The following is an 18,199-nucleotide window of genomic DNA, read 5'->3' on the forward strand; positions in this document are numbered from 1 at the left end:
ATGGGTGGGTGGGAGTATTATTTCTGTTTGTGAAGTTAGGTGTTCACTGGGTTTTTATATCAAATTCTAAAGCTTTCTAAAAGAGTAATTATCCCATAATGAACTTTAGTTGCCAAATGAAAAAGCTTTAGAACTTGAAACAAGTAAGCATGCTCTTGAACTTCAAATAAGTGGTAAGAAATTAATTGGCAAGATAAGTGGTAGTTAAAGTCAGATCGAGGTAACACTAATTTCTTCAGCAAAAGTATTCGCTCTGCTCTTGAAAAGTTTTCAACTTTAAAAATTATTTGTAGTTTAAATTCATTCATGAAAATTAAGCAGAATAGGTCCTTAATGAGGTTATACATATATTGCAGTTTATTTATAGTGGCAAGGAATGATCTTTATATGCTTAACCAAGAATGAAAGCAAGAGACACAGCTCTGACAAGGAGATCCTGGAAGACAATAGAAAGTCAGTGTTCAGTGGTATGGAGGTTCTCTATTAGGGCAGCACTGCCTTTTCAGGCATTCTCGAAATCTCTGTGCATATTTTTTGTCTACAAACATACTTGTACTTGAAACCATAATTTTATAAATATTTTATAGTGAAAAGTTTTTATTAGTAATGTTTCTGATTTGCAAATCATAATTGTATACATTTGTGGGGCATAGTGTTAATATTTTTGTTGTTACTTTTTGGTGGTACTAAGGGTTGAACTCACAGCCTCATGCTTGCTAGGCAGGAGCTGTACCACTTAGTTCGCGCTGCCACTCCTTTCTTCTTTAATTATTTTTGGGATAGGGTTTCACGTTTTTGCCCAGGCCAGCCTGGACTGCAGTCTCCTATTTTATGTTTCCCACATAGCTGAGATGACAAGCCTGCCATCATGCCCAGCTACTGGGTGAGGTGGTGGTCTTGCTACCTTTTTGCCTTAGCTGGCTTTGAACTGTAGTTCTCCCATTCTCTATCTCCTGAGTAGCTGAGATTAAAGGAATGAGCCACCATGCCCAGCCACTGTGATGTTTTGACATATGTATGGATAAATTGAGTTAATTCATCCATCATCTTGCTTATTTATTATTTTTCTGGGCAGTTGAAGTACACTTTTTTTCTGGCAGTGCTGAGGATAGAACCCCAGGCCATGTGCATGTTAGGTCTATGTTGTACCACTGAGCCATATTCCCAGCCCCATGAAATAAACATTTTGTAAACTCTTTTTAGCACTCATTTATATATTACTCTTAGAGCATTATGTTAATTTTTATGGTTATATTACCTGATTTTTACTCAGAGATAGTAAAAAGGGCCACAGAAATATGTGTTGTGAAGAATGAATCAATGACTCAGGATTCAGAACCACTTTCTTAGTAGTTAAGGTTACAGGCTATGGAATTAGATTGCCTGGGTTTGTATCCCAGCTTCACTACTTTTTAGCTATAGGATCTTAGAATAAGTTACTTATTTAACTTCTTTCAGCCTCAGTTTCTTCAGAGAACAATAGTAATACTCACTCATAAGCTTATTAAAAGAAATGAATGGGTTGATACATTAAAAGCATTTAGGGACAATGATTACCAAATAGTAAGCACTTAAAAAGTTAGCTTGATTATAGAAAACTTCACTTAAAATTAGAGCTCTGTGCAGTTCACATTTGCAAGTAGTTTCCCTTTCAGATTATAATTGATGGTTTTGAACTAGGGAGGCAAAAAAGATGAGGAGAGACTTGCTTTACTCCTAATACTGAAGTTGTTCTACGGAAGTCTGATATACTTTTTTTCTCATTTTATATGCTAAACAGTAGCTTTGATTGATAAAAACTTACCATAATTTTATTGTGGAAGCATTCTTTTCTGATTATATGACTTAATATGTAATATAAAATATTTTTCAAATATTAACTACTTTTAAAGGCTTATGGGTAGTTGATCCCAGAATTATACACATATACTATGTAATATTAAAGCCCAAAGAGCTTGTGGGCACCTGTAGCTCACACCTGTAATCCTAGCTATTTGGGAGGCGGAGATCAGGAAGATTGTAGTTTGAAGCCAGACAGGGCAAATAATTTGTGAGACCCTATCTTGAAAATACCCATCACAAAGCAGGGCTGGCAGAATGGCTCAAGTGGTAGAGCACCTGCCTAACAAGATTGAGGCTCTGAGTTCAAACCCCAGTACCCCCTCCCCCAAATAAGGCCAAAGAATTAAAAAATGACACACACAAGCATTAGTAGTCCTCCCCTTATCTATGCAGAATACATTCTAAGACCCTCAGTGGATGCCATCTGTAGTACTAACTCTATGTATACTAAGTTTTTCCTGTACATACATCCTATGATAAAAGTAAATTTATTAACTAGGCACATTAAGAGATTAACAGCAATAACTACTAATGAAATAGAGCAGTTATAACAATAAACTACAATAAAATTGTGAGCATTGCTATTTTTTTGTACTTTGGGGTCATTATATTAAATAAAATAAGGGTTATTTGAATCCAAGCACTGTAGAACCATTCTAGCTGATCCTACTGAGAAGTCATAGGCTGGTAGCATATGCAACATGGCTATGCCATGAGACAGCATATGAGACAAGATGGAGTAGGATAGCACGAGATTTTATCACATTACTTAGCATGGTGCCCTGTTTAAAACTCTTTACTTCACAATTTGTATTCAATTGACTATGAGTAACTAAACCCACAGAAACTGCCACTGCAGATAAGTGGAGAACTACTGTATGTGCACCATCCATCACTAAACAAGTAAAACTTCATTATACACTACAGATACTTCAATAGTGTATATTTTAGAGTGGCGTGCCAGTTCATCCAAAATTACCTATTTAAACCTGGATGAGTGAAGACAGTATCCATTTTGAAATAGCTGTTTATAATCAGAGTCCTTGAGTGAAGGAGATAGTATGGATTCAAGTAAATCCCCACTTAAAAAGTAGTGCAACAAAGTGGGGAAGGGAATTAATGTTTATTAAGCTCCCTTGGACATGATCTAACATTTATTGTATACTTTCTTACTTAGCTCCCACAACCCTGAGAAATAGAAATGATTAGTCTTTTTAAAATTGCAGATGAGGAAACCGAGTTAATTAGGAATTATGTAATGTTCTTAGAATTGCACAGTGATAGTCTTAAAGTTGAGATACAAACCTGGGTCTCTAAGTCTTAAAGCCTGTGTTTATTGTTCCACACTGGGTATTCTAGTCTTGATGTAAGTGATAGAAAGCTTTTAGAAATTACAAAAATCATCTAGCAGCACTGTTTTAGACATTTGTTACTTTATAATCTAAATTAAATATTTGCATGGGTATTTTTTTCTCAAGCAGAAGTGCATTTTGGCATGCACTGTGTTTATATGCAAAGTAACAGAATGTTCTAACCTGGCTGAGAAACATGACTAATGGGAAGAAGAGTCAAACAGACTTGTTTGGTTCCGCATGTACTGTGTATTCCTAGCTGCTTTGTTACCTATTGCATGTTAACAGTCTTCTATATTTTAATTAATGGTTATAGCTTTACTGTATTTTATTTGTGACTTTTCTAAAAGTTTTAAGTTATAGGAATAATTATGACTGAAAATTTTATTGTCTTCTGATCTGTCATAGATCATGATTTTATTCAAGATTTAAAAATTCCATTTGGCCAGTGAATAATTCCTGATAAACACTACAGATTTTCAAGTTTTCTGTTAATTAAACCACATAATTATATGCCCAGGGCTTAGAAAAATGAATGTTACAGCCAGCAAAGCATTGTTCAGTAAATTCTTAGTCAGCAATCAGAATTATCCCAGAGGCAGGTAGGCAGAAAAAGATAGTATATTTCTAGGGAATAGCAAATAACTCTGTGATATGCTGAAACATAAAATTTATTTTTTAGGCCAAGTGTTAGTGATACAGGAGTTTGGACTCAGGCATCATGCTTACTAGTCAGGCACTCTACCACTTGTGCCATGAAGAAGTTGGCTTGTATTTAGGAGCCATATTGCATGAAAAGCATCTGTCAGCAAACATTAGAATCACATTCACACAGTGAGAGTTCAGGCTGTGGGATTTTTCTCCCACCTTTCAATTTCTCTGCACCATGTGCTTCCTGAGTAGAGCTCAAACCGAGCTGAATTCTCTATTTTTGTTACCTTTTCTTGGTTCCTCCCTTGCAAGTGAAGGTGTTTGAGTTCTCATAAAATATGTGCTTTATACCACGTTTTTGGTCTGAGGCTGGGCCTGGCCTAATCCTAAGTATTTGACAATTAGAATTGCTCTGTCAGTTTTCAGGCTGTTTTCTCTTTTTCCACTGCTAAAACCTTTGATTCTCTTAGAGAAGCGGTGATCCAGGAGACTTGTGCTAGGTAGTCTGAACATCCATGTATTCTGACAGAAAGGATCATATGTGGAATGGCAGTATGTTTTCTGGGCCTGGTCTTATTTATATTCATATTTATGACATGACCTCAGAAATTACAGTTGTTTCCAGAATGCAGCCTTCTGGGACCTTTCAAATCCAGCAGTGAAGAGTGGTGTCACTCTGTCAACATTGTCAGGCATGTTTATTTTTAGCAAATGCAGTGCTGATTGGGGTAGTGTTACACACCCAGCTAAAAAAATGATGTTCAAGAATTAACTGCTACTCCTGTAATTCCAGTACTGTGGAGACTGAGACAAATAGAAAAACAACCTGTACTAACAATTAGCGAAACACTGTTATTTAAATAAAGAGGTAAGTTTCTCCTAAGGAGATAGCACAATAAAAGAAAAGGTGATGGAGCTGGAGGCATAACTCAGGTGGTAGAACACCTGCCTAGCAAGTGGAAAGCCAAGTTAAAGCCCCAGTACCACATAAAAGAAAGCAAGGGAGGGAGGGAAGAAGGAAAAGAGGAAGGGATGTTGAAGAGTTAACTGGGCATTGGGCATAGTGGTACATATCTGTAATCCCAGCACTCTACAGACTGAGACAGGAGGATCGGAGGTTCAAGGCCAGCCTGGGCTACATAATGAGACCCTATCTCAAAAAAAAGAAAATTTCATAGAAAAAATAAAATTAGTTAGGTCTGACACAACTTAAATGAATTCACTTTCCCCCAAAACAAATTACTTCCTCAAATAGTTAGAAGACATTTCACATGACTTGTTTTAAAAGTTTGTTTTTTCTGGGGATGGATGGAGGGAGACAAAACAATTATAAAATGAGAAGTAGAGTTTAGAATTGATTATTTAGTAATCAATAATACTATTTAAGTGACTTTTACTTTTGTCTACAGAAAATCAGTCTATCCAAGACCAGACATTTATGTTGGAAGGTGAATTGGTTCTAAAATATACCCTTGGAAATCTTTGAATCATTGAATACAATTAATAAATGGACTTTTGACAATGCATGTGGGCTTCAAAGATGATGATATCCTAAATCTGATCGGTTTCGTTTTTACTTGGCTTCTTAATTGAATCAAATTTTAGATCTGATTGAATTTACATAATGACACTAGCTTTAAATCATAAAAGCTGTCTATTTTATATAAGCATAAAAACCATAATCATACCAAGATTGTCCTAGATACAGGTAAGACTTGAAAGTGATGGGAGAGATTTGAGTGATTAGTCTGTGTGTCCAGAAGTTTAAGTTTTGTTAAGCAGATAGAGGCATTATGATTTAATATTTTGGACTAACTCTTAAGTTTTTTGAGCCTTAGTTGGCATTTTATTTACTAATAAACTTGTAGAAATTAATTTTGTTTTAAAAACTAAAGCCAGTGGGTATGTGGTGGTTAGGAGAAAATCTATATTTTTAAAAAGTTTCTGTGAAATGTCAGAGGAATGCCTGAATCAGTTTTTTGGTTTGCTAAGCAAATTTGTTGTAACTTAACATGCATATTAATTAAACAAGAAAAAGTGAAAACATTGAAAGAAAATTTACCAGAAGGGGAATAAGTTTTTGTCTCTACACATATACACACATAAAAGTTTCTTTAGTAAGTAATCTAGTCCCTTTATAGAAAATACCAGTACTTGGTGAAATATAAAACAATTTTGATTTAGACATCCTTATTCCAGCATGTTTTATTTGTTTTTTTCCTTCGAAGATAGTGGTATTAAAATATTTAATGAGTTTCTACTACTGATGTCCATTTCAAAGTTTAAATGATGATTTGAATTTCATTTTATTACTTTCAGGATTCTAAAGAAAAACATCCTCTGTTATCTGTTCTAGGTCCTCAGAATGGTTGGAATGATCCTCCAGCTTTGAACAGAGTACCCAAGAAGAAGAAGGTACTAGAAAAAGATGTCTATCCAATAGCCTACAGATGTTATGCTAATAAGTAGCCACTTGGAGCATACCACACTTCACTGATCCTTTGAAAGGCGAAGCTTACTGGTTAATGTATTTAAAGTATATTCAACATGTAGTTTCTAATCCATAGCAAGTAGGAAAAAAAGTAGAAAACAGTATCATCAAAACCTTGCTCTGTTATTGGAGTTACAAATTAAAGCCCGTTTAGAAAGCAAGATGCAAATTCCCAGCAGGCTGCTCTCAAACAGTAGTAAACAAAATATCAGCCTTTGCAAATGATTTTTTTCCCCCTTAAGGGTAACTTTGGTCTTTGGGTTCCAACACTAATTGTGTTTTTAAGTAATTATATTTGGACCTTTTCCTCCATTGCATATAATAGTGAATTAAGAAATAGCCTTGTAGGGCTGGCAGAGTGGCTCAAGTGGTAGAATGCCTACCTAGCAAACATGAGGTCCTATACTGCCAAGAACAAAAAATGAAAAGAAATAGTGTTGTAGTTGAGTATTGTTTATATGTCAGTAATTGTTCAAAGCTATTTAAGCATAAAATAAGATTTTCGTTCTTTCTTATAAGCTAAAGTCACCCCTTTCCCCCAAATATGAAGTCATAACATAAAATTGGGAGACATTAAATGAGCAAGGAAACACAAAATATAGGTTTGCAATAATCAGAAACTTAATCTGCTACTTTTAGTATGATTGAATTACCAAGTAATATCCATTTAGTAATCTAGAAAAATGGCATACATCCTTATGACATTAAGTTTGTGTGTGCGCATGTGTACACACATGCACGGTATAGATGATTCCCATGTTGTTAGATATAATTCTCCAGACATAACACCTGGTTTAAGCCCAGTGCTGGTGGCTCATGCCTATAATCCTGTCTACTCAGTAGGCAGAGATCAGGAGGATCTCTGCCAGCCTGGGCAAATTGTTCACGAGACCCTATCGAAAAAAAACCCATCACATAAAAGGACTGGTGGAGTGGCTCAAGGTGTAGGCCTTACGTTCAAACCCCAGTACTGAAAAAAAAAAAATTCTGGTTTTTGCTCCCCTTTATTGAAGTAAGTATGGGAGGACAGTGGGAGACAGTGAGTCAGGTGTGAGTTCTTTACCTACTTTAGCCAGATTAGCTCTACTTTTACATTTTACTCTGGAATTCTACATGGAATTTCATTTGAAAAAACTATTCTATTAAAAACTTTTTAGCATGAAATACTCTAACACCCATACTTATAAGCTGAGGAAATTTTGCTATCCTTGTTATTCTTACACTTCGTGTCTTTTATTTTAATCTTTTAAAAGATGCCTGAAAACTTCATGCCTCCTGTTCCCATCACATCGCCAATCATGAACCCTTTGGGTGACCCCCAGTCACAAATGCTGCAGCAACAGCCATCAGCTCCAGGACCACTGTCAAACCAACCTTCCTTCACACAGCCACATCTTGCAGGTGGCCAGCCCTTCCCTGGTATACAGCAGCCTCTTGGTCAAACAGGCATACCGCCATCTTTCTCAAAGCCCAATATTGAAGGTGCTCCAGGGGCTCCTATTGGAAATACCATTCAGGTAATGCTAAATCTGTGGAAGTGGAATGGGAAGGTGGTTGTTTCTCAGTACATTTTCTTTAATGTGGTGACTGTTATGATTATATCATTATTAATGAATATTTAAACTTAGTTTCAATATAGACAGCCTAAACAAAAACACTAGCCTTGTTTTTAAAAGACTGATTACGTGTATATATTATTTTGCAATTAAATGGCCACATGCATATTTCAGATTGTATGCTTGCTATATCTTGGCAGTTGCAGTGTTTTACTTGATCTAGTTAGTAGCCACAATTTAAAGATGGTTGACTTATCTCTTCAGCTGAGGTTGCTAAGCAAAAAGCTCAAAGGTTTTTGGACTAGAGGGTGTGGCTCAAGTGATAGAGCCACCTGCCTAGCAAGTACAAGGCCCTGAGTTCAAACCTCAGTACTGCCAAAAAAAAAACCAAAAAAACCCTAATAGCTTTGTCTTTGGGTGAAGATGCATGTTTTTACTTAATTTTGACACAAACAGCTAGTTAACAAAGTCCTAGGTGTTGAAAAATTGAATGCATTTCCAAATGTGACTTAGGACAAAAATATTTTGTTCTGTTCATAAAAATGTAAAGCGTCTGGATTGATACTCAACATAAGGCAATGAAACAAACTCCTGGTCAGGTAAAAAATTTGGTCTGTTCTTGTCTTTGACTTATTGAAGTCAAATTTGTAAAGATCATGTATATCTCTATCAAAACAGTATGCTTTTCTGTTAAGAGGTAGTTGTACCTGAGGAATTTTTTAATATAATTTTTGCATTATAAAAGCAAGTATTTTGATGAAGGTCTGAAGACTTGCATCTTTCCATGAAAATACAAGCTATAAAGAATACTTTTGCTTTTTTTTGGTACTGGGATTTGAACTCAGGGCCTCACACTTGCTAGGCAAGCACTCTACCAATTGAGCTACTCCACCATCCCTGCTTTTGTTTTTGAGGATTTACAAGCCTATATTATTTTTAAGAAGCCATCTCCTTGGTTTAAAACCTGAGTTTTCATGGTGTCTTCATGTAGACCAGAACCTCAAATACCTTCAAAAGGAAGAGGTGTATAGTACTCAGCCAGGCTAATATTCAGTCATCTGCCTCCTTGGATGTCTCAGAGACTCTTCAACCTCCACAGGTCTAAAACCTAATTCATACCTGGTCTCCTCTCATTGTTTCCTGTCAGTGAATGGCACCATAATATTTTCTGTTGAATCCAGAAAAAAAAACTGGGAATCATCTGTGTACTTTGTATACTTTCTTCTCTTTCATCTATTTCAATCTATCCCCCAAATCTTGCTAATAGTGCTCTAAGGTAATTTTTGAAACTCTTCTTTATGTTTCTACTCTGTACTAAGCTATTTATCTCTCATGTTCACTAAGGTAGGAGTCTCCTAAGTGGTCTGCCAATGTCTATTTTGATCCGTCTCTAGTTCGGTCTTGTCGCTTTGTTTAAAACGTTGCAGCTTCCCATTGTTATCAGCATGTGAAGACCAAAGTATTTCACATCATCCTAAAGGCCTCAGCTCATAATTGCTCTTTCCCTCTGTGTTCCAGCCACACTGGCCTCCTTCTAGTCCCCTTGTGCCTTTTTTTTTTTTTTTGAATTTTGTATGTCAATCTCTTTTATTTATTTTTTGTTACCTAGTGTCCCAATATCTAAACAGAACAAGTGGCAGAATTTTAAATATTCCTTTTTTCTTTTTTTTTTTTTCATTTTTCTTTTATTCATATGTGCATACAAAGCTTGGTTCATTTCTCCCCCCTGCCCCCACCCCCTCCCTTACCACCCACTCCGCCCCTTCCCTCTCCCTCCCCCCCAATACCCAGCAGAAACTATTTTGCCCTTACTTCTAATTTTGTTGTAGAGAGAGTATAAGCAATAATAGGAAGGAACAAGGGTTTTTGCTGGTTGAGATAAGGATAACCATACATCCCCTTGTGCCTTGATCCTTCCTTTGTGCGAGTTATTTCTTCTGCTGGGATGCGTTTCCTTCCCTGCTTAACTGATTAGCTCCTATTTATTTTTCCAGTGTAATTTCCTGAAGAGAGCCTTTCCTTACCTTTAGTCAAATGCCAGTTGTCATGTCTTCTGGTTCCACTGAGCATTAACTTTACTGTAGTTGCTATTTTATATGTTTATAACATTTTTAAGCTTTCTATCTCTTCTCTTGGCCTGTAAACTCCCTGAGGACCAAGGTAATTTCTGTATTGGCTTGACAGTATACAGCCAGTGCCTGGTTCGTTATTGACTGATAATTGAGTGAAAGAATGAACTAATAGTCAAAATTTAGAGAATGTAAGTTTCTTCTATGTTCTTTTATCTATTTACTCAACAATATCTTGGTATTTTGTCTTAACCTTTGGTTAGATCTTGCAGTTTTGATTAATAGTCCACTTAACACCCTCAAAGAATAAAACAGAACAGAAGAATGCCAAATAAACAAAAATGAGCCAACAAGTAGAGCACACAGCATGCTGAGCAGCCAGCTGTGTGTTCTAATACCTTGTTTTTTATTTCCTTGCACAGGCTTACTTCCCAGCACTTATGTACAGTAACGACCAACATACCTATCAATCACTTTATGTCTAGTCCTGCTGTAGGATGAGTGCTGGCACTTTCTACTTTCTACTTTACCTAGCCTGGGAAATTTCATATGTTAAACTTTTATTTCATTTTGAATAGGCCTGTCTATAAGGTTATTGGTTTCTTTTTATTGCATAGTTTCAGTATTTTGTATATAAAATGCCTAGTGATCATTTCTGGTCATTTTTATGATATTAATTCTTCCCAGCATGTGCAGTCATTGCCAACAGAAAAAATTACCAAGAAGCCTATTCCAGATGAGCACCTCATTCTAAAAACCACATTTGAGGATCTTATTCAGCGCTGCCTCTCTTCAGCCACAGATCCTGTATGTACTTTTTTCTCATACTATACTTAATTAAAATAATCCTTCGTGGAGCTCTTGTATAATTATTGCTTTAAGTCCCATGAGATATATTTTTTAGAGTAATAAAGCTAGTAGTTACATAGCTTGTATTACATAGAGAAATATATTTGCTTTTTATAAAAACATTTAATAGAATAACCACATGGTAAGTAGGTTTGTCCTTTTTATTTTACAGATAATTCCTATCTGTAAAAAAAAATTTACAGAAAAAAAAATTCAGGCAAATACTATTTAGCAAACAGCTAAATAACGCCAAAGGTCAGAGCCAGCATTTCAACCTAGATATTCTGACTGCAGCTGCCAATCTGTATTGCCTCTCATCCGTAGACCTTTTTAGACTATAATAGTGGTATGCAAGAAGCTCCAATGTACAGGGTTCTTTCTGAGCTTATCTTGAAGTTTTTTAAAGGTAGATGGGTCATCTACTTTGATTTTTCAAGGATCTTTAAGATAATTAAATATAAATACTAGAGTCAATATACTGTTTGTTTAGTATCTTATCTTACCAGTCAGAATATGTGCTCCATGACATGTAAGACTTTGTCCCCAGCACAGCACATTTAATAAAATGTTATCCCCTCTAAGGCTGTTGTGTAATGTAGATGATTAAGTTAATCACACTGTACTTTTAAAAACCTTTAATTTAGATTTAGAATAGTTTCTCTCACTACAATTATAGTTCTAGGATAGGGAATTTTTCTTTTAAAAAGGTTTTTTTTTCTTAGTTTACTTGGAAAATGCTCGTGTACTGGCAACAACAAAAATTCCACAAAGCTAGTTTTGTTTTAAGTAAAATTCTGTGTTCTGCCAACAAACATTGAAGATATTTATTTAAGCCATTAACTACTTGTCTTCTTGAAGAAAGCAGCTTCTGGAATTTGTTGTTCCATCAGACATTGAATATTTGTGCAACCTTCTGCTAGACTTGTAGACAACAATTCTCTATACTGAAAGTGTCAGGAAACCAAAGGGCTAACAGAAGCCTTGGCATCTGGCACTTGAGGAGTGATGGAAAGTTCAAGCTGGAACCGAAAGCTCAAATGAGGCTGATAGCCAGATAAACTCGGTCCCCTGTGCATACCCATAAGTAGACAGGTCATAGTCATTCAGAAATGGATGGATCTTAATAAGAATGTGGCAGAACTCTAATCCTTCTTTAAACGTCTATACATTTTTTTGTTTTTTGGTGGCCCTAGAGTTTGAACTCAGGGCCTCATGCTTGCTAGGCAGGTGCTCTACCCCTTGAGCTACTCTGCCAGCCCTCCAATCCTTCTTCAGGTGTGATTCAGTGTAGAGAGGACACATAGTACATGGCCCAGCTCAATCAAATTTTGTTGAGTTTAACTGCATCTGAGTTATCAAACCATTTTCTTTCTGGGTGTCTAGGAGCTCTGCGCAGAAAAGAACCACAAAAGGCAGAGTGCTCCTTCGATTAGTTCTAATACTTGCCTCGCTGTAACCTGCCTCATGGGGTAGGGCTTCTGTTTGTAGCTAGATGGGATTAGCTTTGAGCATAGACCCTTCCTCAAAGGTCCATTTCAGTTAGTACTTAGAATCATTTTTTTATAGCATGGATTTATTCTTATTTTCACTTTTGTTATGTCCAAACAATACACAGTAATTTTGGAGTACAACTTAGTATGTATGTAATGTGATTCTTAATGGCCTCATGTCTTCTTGTCCAATCTAGACACGTGTGCTGGGCATTGCTTCCTCAAACACTCCAAGAGCACTTCAGCAGCAGGGGCTTTGTATTTGCTGCTGCTCCTTTTGCCTAGATCTCATCCACCATGTATCTACATTGCTCGCTCCCTCACTCATTTACGAGGCCTTGCTTGCATGTTCCATTAGTCATTAGGCCTTTCTTTACTCCCCTCCACACTTCTAGTCCCTTTATCCTATTAACTTTTTTTCATAGTGCTTACCACCGTCTAGCACACAATATACTGTTTACTTGCCATTTTTTCTCATGCACTAGAATATATGTTCCATGACACACAAGACTGTGTCCCTGGCCCAGCACATAGTAGACACTTCATAAAATGGGGTCATTGGTAAGGCTGTTTTGTAATATAGACATTAATTTAATCACACTGTACTTTTAAATCTTTAATTTTAATTTTACAGTAGTTTTAGAATAGTTTTTCTTGCCATACTTACAGTACTAAAGGATAGAGAAGAAAGAAAAAAGAAAACTTTATATAAGAACCTATTTTACTGGTTTCCTCTCAGTAATCCCAGGGCCTTGCACAGGCTAGGCAAGCACTCTACTGCTGGGCTAGACAACCAGCTCACTCTTAGTGACCTTAAGTTGCCAGAAGATAATTTCCTTTTTCTTTATGGGTGCTTGAAAGACATGGAAAGAGGCAGGATTAAATACGCCAAATGTTTCTAAGTGTATAAGTAGTATTTTGAAAGGTTAAAACAAGATTCCATAAAACAAGATTATATGGAATCTATGTGTTTGCCTTTTACCATCCATAAGCTGTAGTACCTGTACTTAGATTTTCTTTTCTGTGGCACTTGGACCTCTGCTGCCTCCAGAAGTCTGTGACTATGGCACGGTTGTGTGTACACACACCTGTCAAATGGGTTTGTAATCTACAGGAATGCAATCAGTTCCCCATTTTGCACACTGGAAGGAAGCCTCATCCTCTGCACATCCTCACCATTAGTAGATCACTGCTGTCCATTCTAATAATTTGTCCAAATTTTCTTCATTGTAGTTGCCTCTATTTCTTTAATAAGATGAAACTTTTCAATATCTTGAATGTAAGGTTTAGTAAAATGAAATAGGGCAAGTTCTTTGGATAAAAGTTAATGCTCAAATATAACCTCTCTTTTTTTCTTTCCTGCAGCAAACTAAAAGGAAGCTAGATGATGCCAGCAAACGTTTGGAATTTCTGTACGATAAACTTAGGGAACAGACAGTAAGTTTTAGGGGGCTGGATTCATGGTAGTCAGTTTTCCCTAGTTGCTAGTAAAAAAAGTGTCTCATCAATACTCTTATTAAGGGTACTTGAGAGCAAAATTATCATATCAGTTATGGAATAGGCCTTCCTCTAATTGTCTTTATCTGGAGGGGGCTAGGGAAGTGATTTAAAAAAAAAAAGTTTAATTCTTATAACAGAGATTAGTAAAACAGGCTCATCTTTATTGGCTCTAAGATAACTGACCTTCTGCTGTTCATTTTATAAAGCCTGTGTATGAAGAATTCAGAGACTATGCAGGTACTCTGTTTGTAGATCTAAGACTCTAGATCCTTTTCTTCTGGAACAGCTATGACACAAAGCCAAAGCCAAATGTAGCCTCCAGATGAGCAGGGTAATGTTCTGTAACTGTGAAAATAGCCCATACCAAGGAGTCAGTACACTCCCTGTCCTGTTCTCTTGGCCACACCTATCCGTTCCTTTCTAGCACTGTTTTTGTTTTATTAATGAAAGTACTAGAATGGGAGATTTTTATATTTTTTTATTTCAGCATTCTTCTGCTACATTCCCTACACCCAGTCCCATTAGATGAAAATAACCATTCTCTTATGAGGACCAAACCAAGTTGAAGGGGTGTGGTCCATGACTGATCCAAATCACGTCTTCTGTGTAAATTAAGAACATGTATGCCAAGTGATGACATGAGAAGGACCTATAAGTTTTATGGTTTTAAGAGATGACAGAGCTGGGTACATTGGCATGCACCTATAATCCTAGCTACTCAAGAGGCTGAGACAGTAGAATCATTTGAGACCAGCCTGGGTAACATAGACCCAGTCTCAAAAAATTGAAAAGAAAATCTGGAAGAGGTGACAGGATTATAAAAAGCAGTTAAGGTGTGCCTCGCTAATAAGCACAAGGCACTGAGTTCAAACCCCAGTACTGCTGAATAAAAAGAAGTAAAAAGCAGTTAAGAGGGCTGGCCTTGCAGCTTAAGTGGTAAAATCCTTGCCTACCATGTGCAAGACCCTAGGTTCAATTCCCAGTACTACAAAAAATAAAAAGAAAGAAAGAAAGAAAAAAAAAAAGTTAAGAATTGATAGATTGAAGCCAGTTGTCATTGGCTTACCCCTGTAATCCTAGCTATTTGGAGGCTGAGATCAGGAGAATTGAGTTCTTGAGGCCCCGTCTCCAAAATAATCAGAACAAAATGGAACAAGTGTGGCTCAAGCAGTAGAGCACTGGCTTTGTAAGCTCAAAGCCCTGAGTTCAAACCCCAGTCTCGCCAAAAAAAAAATAATAATAATAAATAATTGGTAAATTGAAAGCATGGTCCAGTCTGTTGCCCTATGCTCATGGAAGTGAACAGATAGTTCAGAATCTCTATTGTAGATAAGGTTTTAAATAAATAAGGTCCTGACTTTGAGATGTCATGATTTAAGACATAGAAAATTCATGTACATAGAAAATTCTTAATTATTTATTTATTTCATGTACATAGAAAATTCTTAATTATTTATTTATTTTTGTGGTTTTGGGGTTTGTACTCTGGGCTTCATGCTTGCCAGGCAGGTACTTTACCACTTGAGCCATTCTGCTAGCCCTCATAGGAAAATTCTTAAAAGGTATAAGGCTCTGTCTAAAGTAATTGAAGAAGAATTAAAGCTCCTAACTCAAGAGAGATGTTAGCATTTCATCTTTTCAGTAAGAAACTACCTAGTTTGTTATACATACATAATTCATAAAATAGCTTCTTTACATAAATCATTTTGTCAATGATTCTACTTTATAACATAACTGTTGCTTGGTCCTAGAAATGCTAAATGGTTCAGACTATAAAATATGTTTATTTCAAATTCCACTTAAATACCTGGGTTTAATGTTTATGGATGGTATCATATGGGATATACTCTTTTAATTCTTTCTCTTGGTTTCACCTTTCTTTCAGCTTTCACCAACAATCATCAACGGTTTACACAACATTGCAAGGAGTATTGAAACACGAAACTACTCAGAAGGATTGACGATCCATACCCACATTGTTAGCACCAGCAACTTCAGTGAGACCTCTGCTTTCATGCCAGTTCTCAAAGTTGTTCTCACTCAGGCCAATAAGCTGGGTGTCTAAAAGGACAGCTTCGTTCTCAGCCCATATTGCATTTTTCCAAAGAAACATGTTTTAAAAAAATTGTAAGACATGGACCAATCCTCATTAGCATGTTTTCATAGCAGCCAGTCACATTATTTCTGCAGATATACTCACCTTGGAACTGCTCAAAACCCTGGTGCTTTCTTTTGTTTTAGTCTTGTTGCCCATGATTTTCCTATTCTGCAAATACTGTATTTGTTGGATTACACATGGTATGGTTTCCTGATATATTCTGAGAGAATAAGGTTTTTAAAACCTCAATACTATCTACTTTTTAGAAAAAATTGCATCTGGTTATGCATAAAGCAGAGCTAAAACTAAATTTCTTTCGTGCCCTCCCTACTTCCTCCATGTCAATCAGAATTAAAGTGTGTAATCCTATCTTACGTGTATACGGTCCTTTTAAAAAAAGAAAAAATGGTTGCTGGGCTGGGGTTATAGCTCTGTGGCAGAGTACTTGCCACAGGTTCGATACCCAACACTGCAGGGGATAAGAAAAATGACTGCTCACAGTTTAGCTTAATCCATATTCCTTGTATGTTAGTCTTTACCCTGGTCCTGAACAGATAACTACATCGCAAGCTGGGGCCATAGGTTTTAGCAAATATTAATGAAAAGTGTGCTTTCTAGCTTTAAATATCTATAGGAAAAGACTAAGTAAGCATTTTCATTTTTATGAGATGCATAGAGATTTTCTCTATTGATGTTTTTAATAATATGATGTTTTGATGTTTGGGTTCAAGATTGAATTGTCTCCATTTTATAGTTAGGGATTTGCTCACCTTTTTTCTATAAAATTACCTATAGTTTTGAAGTTTACATTCAGAAAGAAAACTATTTCAGTCAGGCTCCTGAATGAATCAAAGCCACACATTTTCCAGCCAGTTTTTCTGTGAAGTGATTTTATTATAATCTGTCTTAAGAACAGTGTGGTAAATAAAAGATAATGGTCCCCATAGAATCTGGAGGAGAAATAAATGCTATTAATTGTTAGTATTTATAGCAATTCCCTTTACTGGAATCCTCTACTCAACAAATAATACCCCTCCTGTTTGAAAAACAACCATCTCCAATTTTTATAGCTCAGAATGGTTTTGTAACAACAACAAAAAAAGTACCTTGATAGTATACATGTATATTGGAGTCTTCAAGTGGAGTGTCTAGACCTACAAACTGCTCATTGGCTCCTGCTCATCTGTCTTCTTTGAGTTTGGTAGTACACATCAGTTGTACTCATTGAAATGACAACTTGACCTTCTGGACCTGACCCTGAAACTGCAGTGTCAAGTCTAGAATCCATCTAAACAGCCAGGCTGGCTTCTAGTAATTTTTTTCACTCATTGCCTTTATAATTAGGATTTGTTTTATGACTACATGTTTACCATAATTAGCATCATTTTATAAATTAAAAGAAGAAGAAAACAAAACTCCCCAAAAGATGAGAAACAAGATTAGGTAGCAGTGAAGCTTTGGCCACCTCAAAGATCTCAAGCATACACATGCACAGAGCATTAATAATTTTTCCCACTGTGGAGTCATTCCTCAACATGGCTTCTAACCTTGTAGGAGTTTTATATAGCTGAATGAAAGTAAGATGAGCAGAATCCAAAATTGTTTTGTCTCTGAAGCATGAATAGATTATGGAAAGAATATTTTGTTTTTCTCAAGAAAAACAAGACAACTTCTAAGATTTCTTTTTGAAGAAAACAATAGTGTAATTTCAACTCTATTTTGTAAATTATTCCATTTTTAATGTTTTTAGCCCAGGATGACATTATAATATATTCCTCTTTCACAACTCAGGATGTTCTACTTCAAACTGTCTTTACATAAGTATGGGTGAGGTGGTACATACCTGTAGCCTCAGCATTTGGGAAACTGAGGCAGGAAGATCAAGAGTTTGAGCTCAAGGTCAGCGTAGGCAATATAGCCAGACACTGTCTCAAAGAAAAAAAGCAGAAAGAGAGAGAAAGAAAGAAATATTAATGATCATGCAAGTGATTGCTATTTAGTTTTGGAAAGTTATAGCTGTATTTTTTACTCCCTATTTTGGTGGTTCTGGGGTTTGAACTCAGGGCCTTGGCTCTACCACTTGAGCCACACCTTTGACCACAGTCCTACTTCTGCCTCCTTCATAGTTGGGATAACAGCATGCATCACCACACCTGGTTTTGGTATTGAGATATGGGGTACTTTTTGCACAGGCTGGCCTCAAACTGTGGTCCTCTCAATCTGTCTCCCAAGTAGCTCAGATTGTAAGTGTGAGCCACTGTGCCCAGCCCTATATTTTTTAACTTCAACTATAAAGGGAAA

At 36.3% G+C, this 18,199-nt stretch overlaps 1 protein-coding gene across 18 annotated transcripts in view; it reads left to right on the plus strand.

Moving 5' to 3' along the window:
* The window catches only part of Sec31a (SEC31 homolog A, COPII coat complex component), a 77,228-nt gene extending 60,961 nt beyond the window's left edge, over positions 1-16,267 (plus strand). For 10 of the 18 annotated variants that reach the window (XM_074041880.1, XM_074041883.1, XM_074041890.1 and 7 more), the window contains 5 exons: positions 6,202-6,260; positions 7,590-7,853; positions 10,649-10,768; positions 13,666-13,737; positions 15,686-16,267. In XM_074041880.1, the coding sequence (XP_073897981.1) occupies positions 6,202-6,260; positions 7,590-7,853; positions 10,649-10,768; positions 13,666-13,737; positions 15,686-15,865 (695 nt within the window). In that variant the 3' untranslated portion in view covers positions 15,866-16,267. Of the gene's footprint in view, positions 1-5,254; positions 5,294-6,201; positions 6,261-7,589; positions 7,854-10,648; positions 10,769-13,665; positions 13,738-15,685 lie in introns of all 18 variants that reach the window. The other 8 variants (XM_074041878.1, XM_074041876.1, XM_074041879.1 and 5 more) reach the window with 1 other exon arrangement.
* The last annotated feature ends 1,932 nt before the right edge of the window (positions 16,268-18,199 follow it).

The sequence above is a fragment of the Castor canadensis genome, chromosome 9 (genome assembly GCF_047511655.1).
Source record: "Castor canadensis chromosome 9, mCasCan1.hap1v2, whole genome shotgun sequence".
Classification (NCBI taxonomy): Eukaryota; Metazoa; Chordata; class Mammalia; order Rodentia; family Castoridae; genus Castor; species Castor canadensis.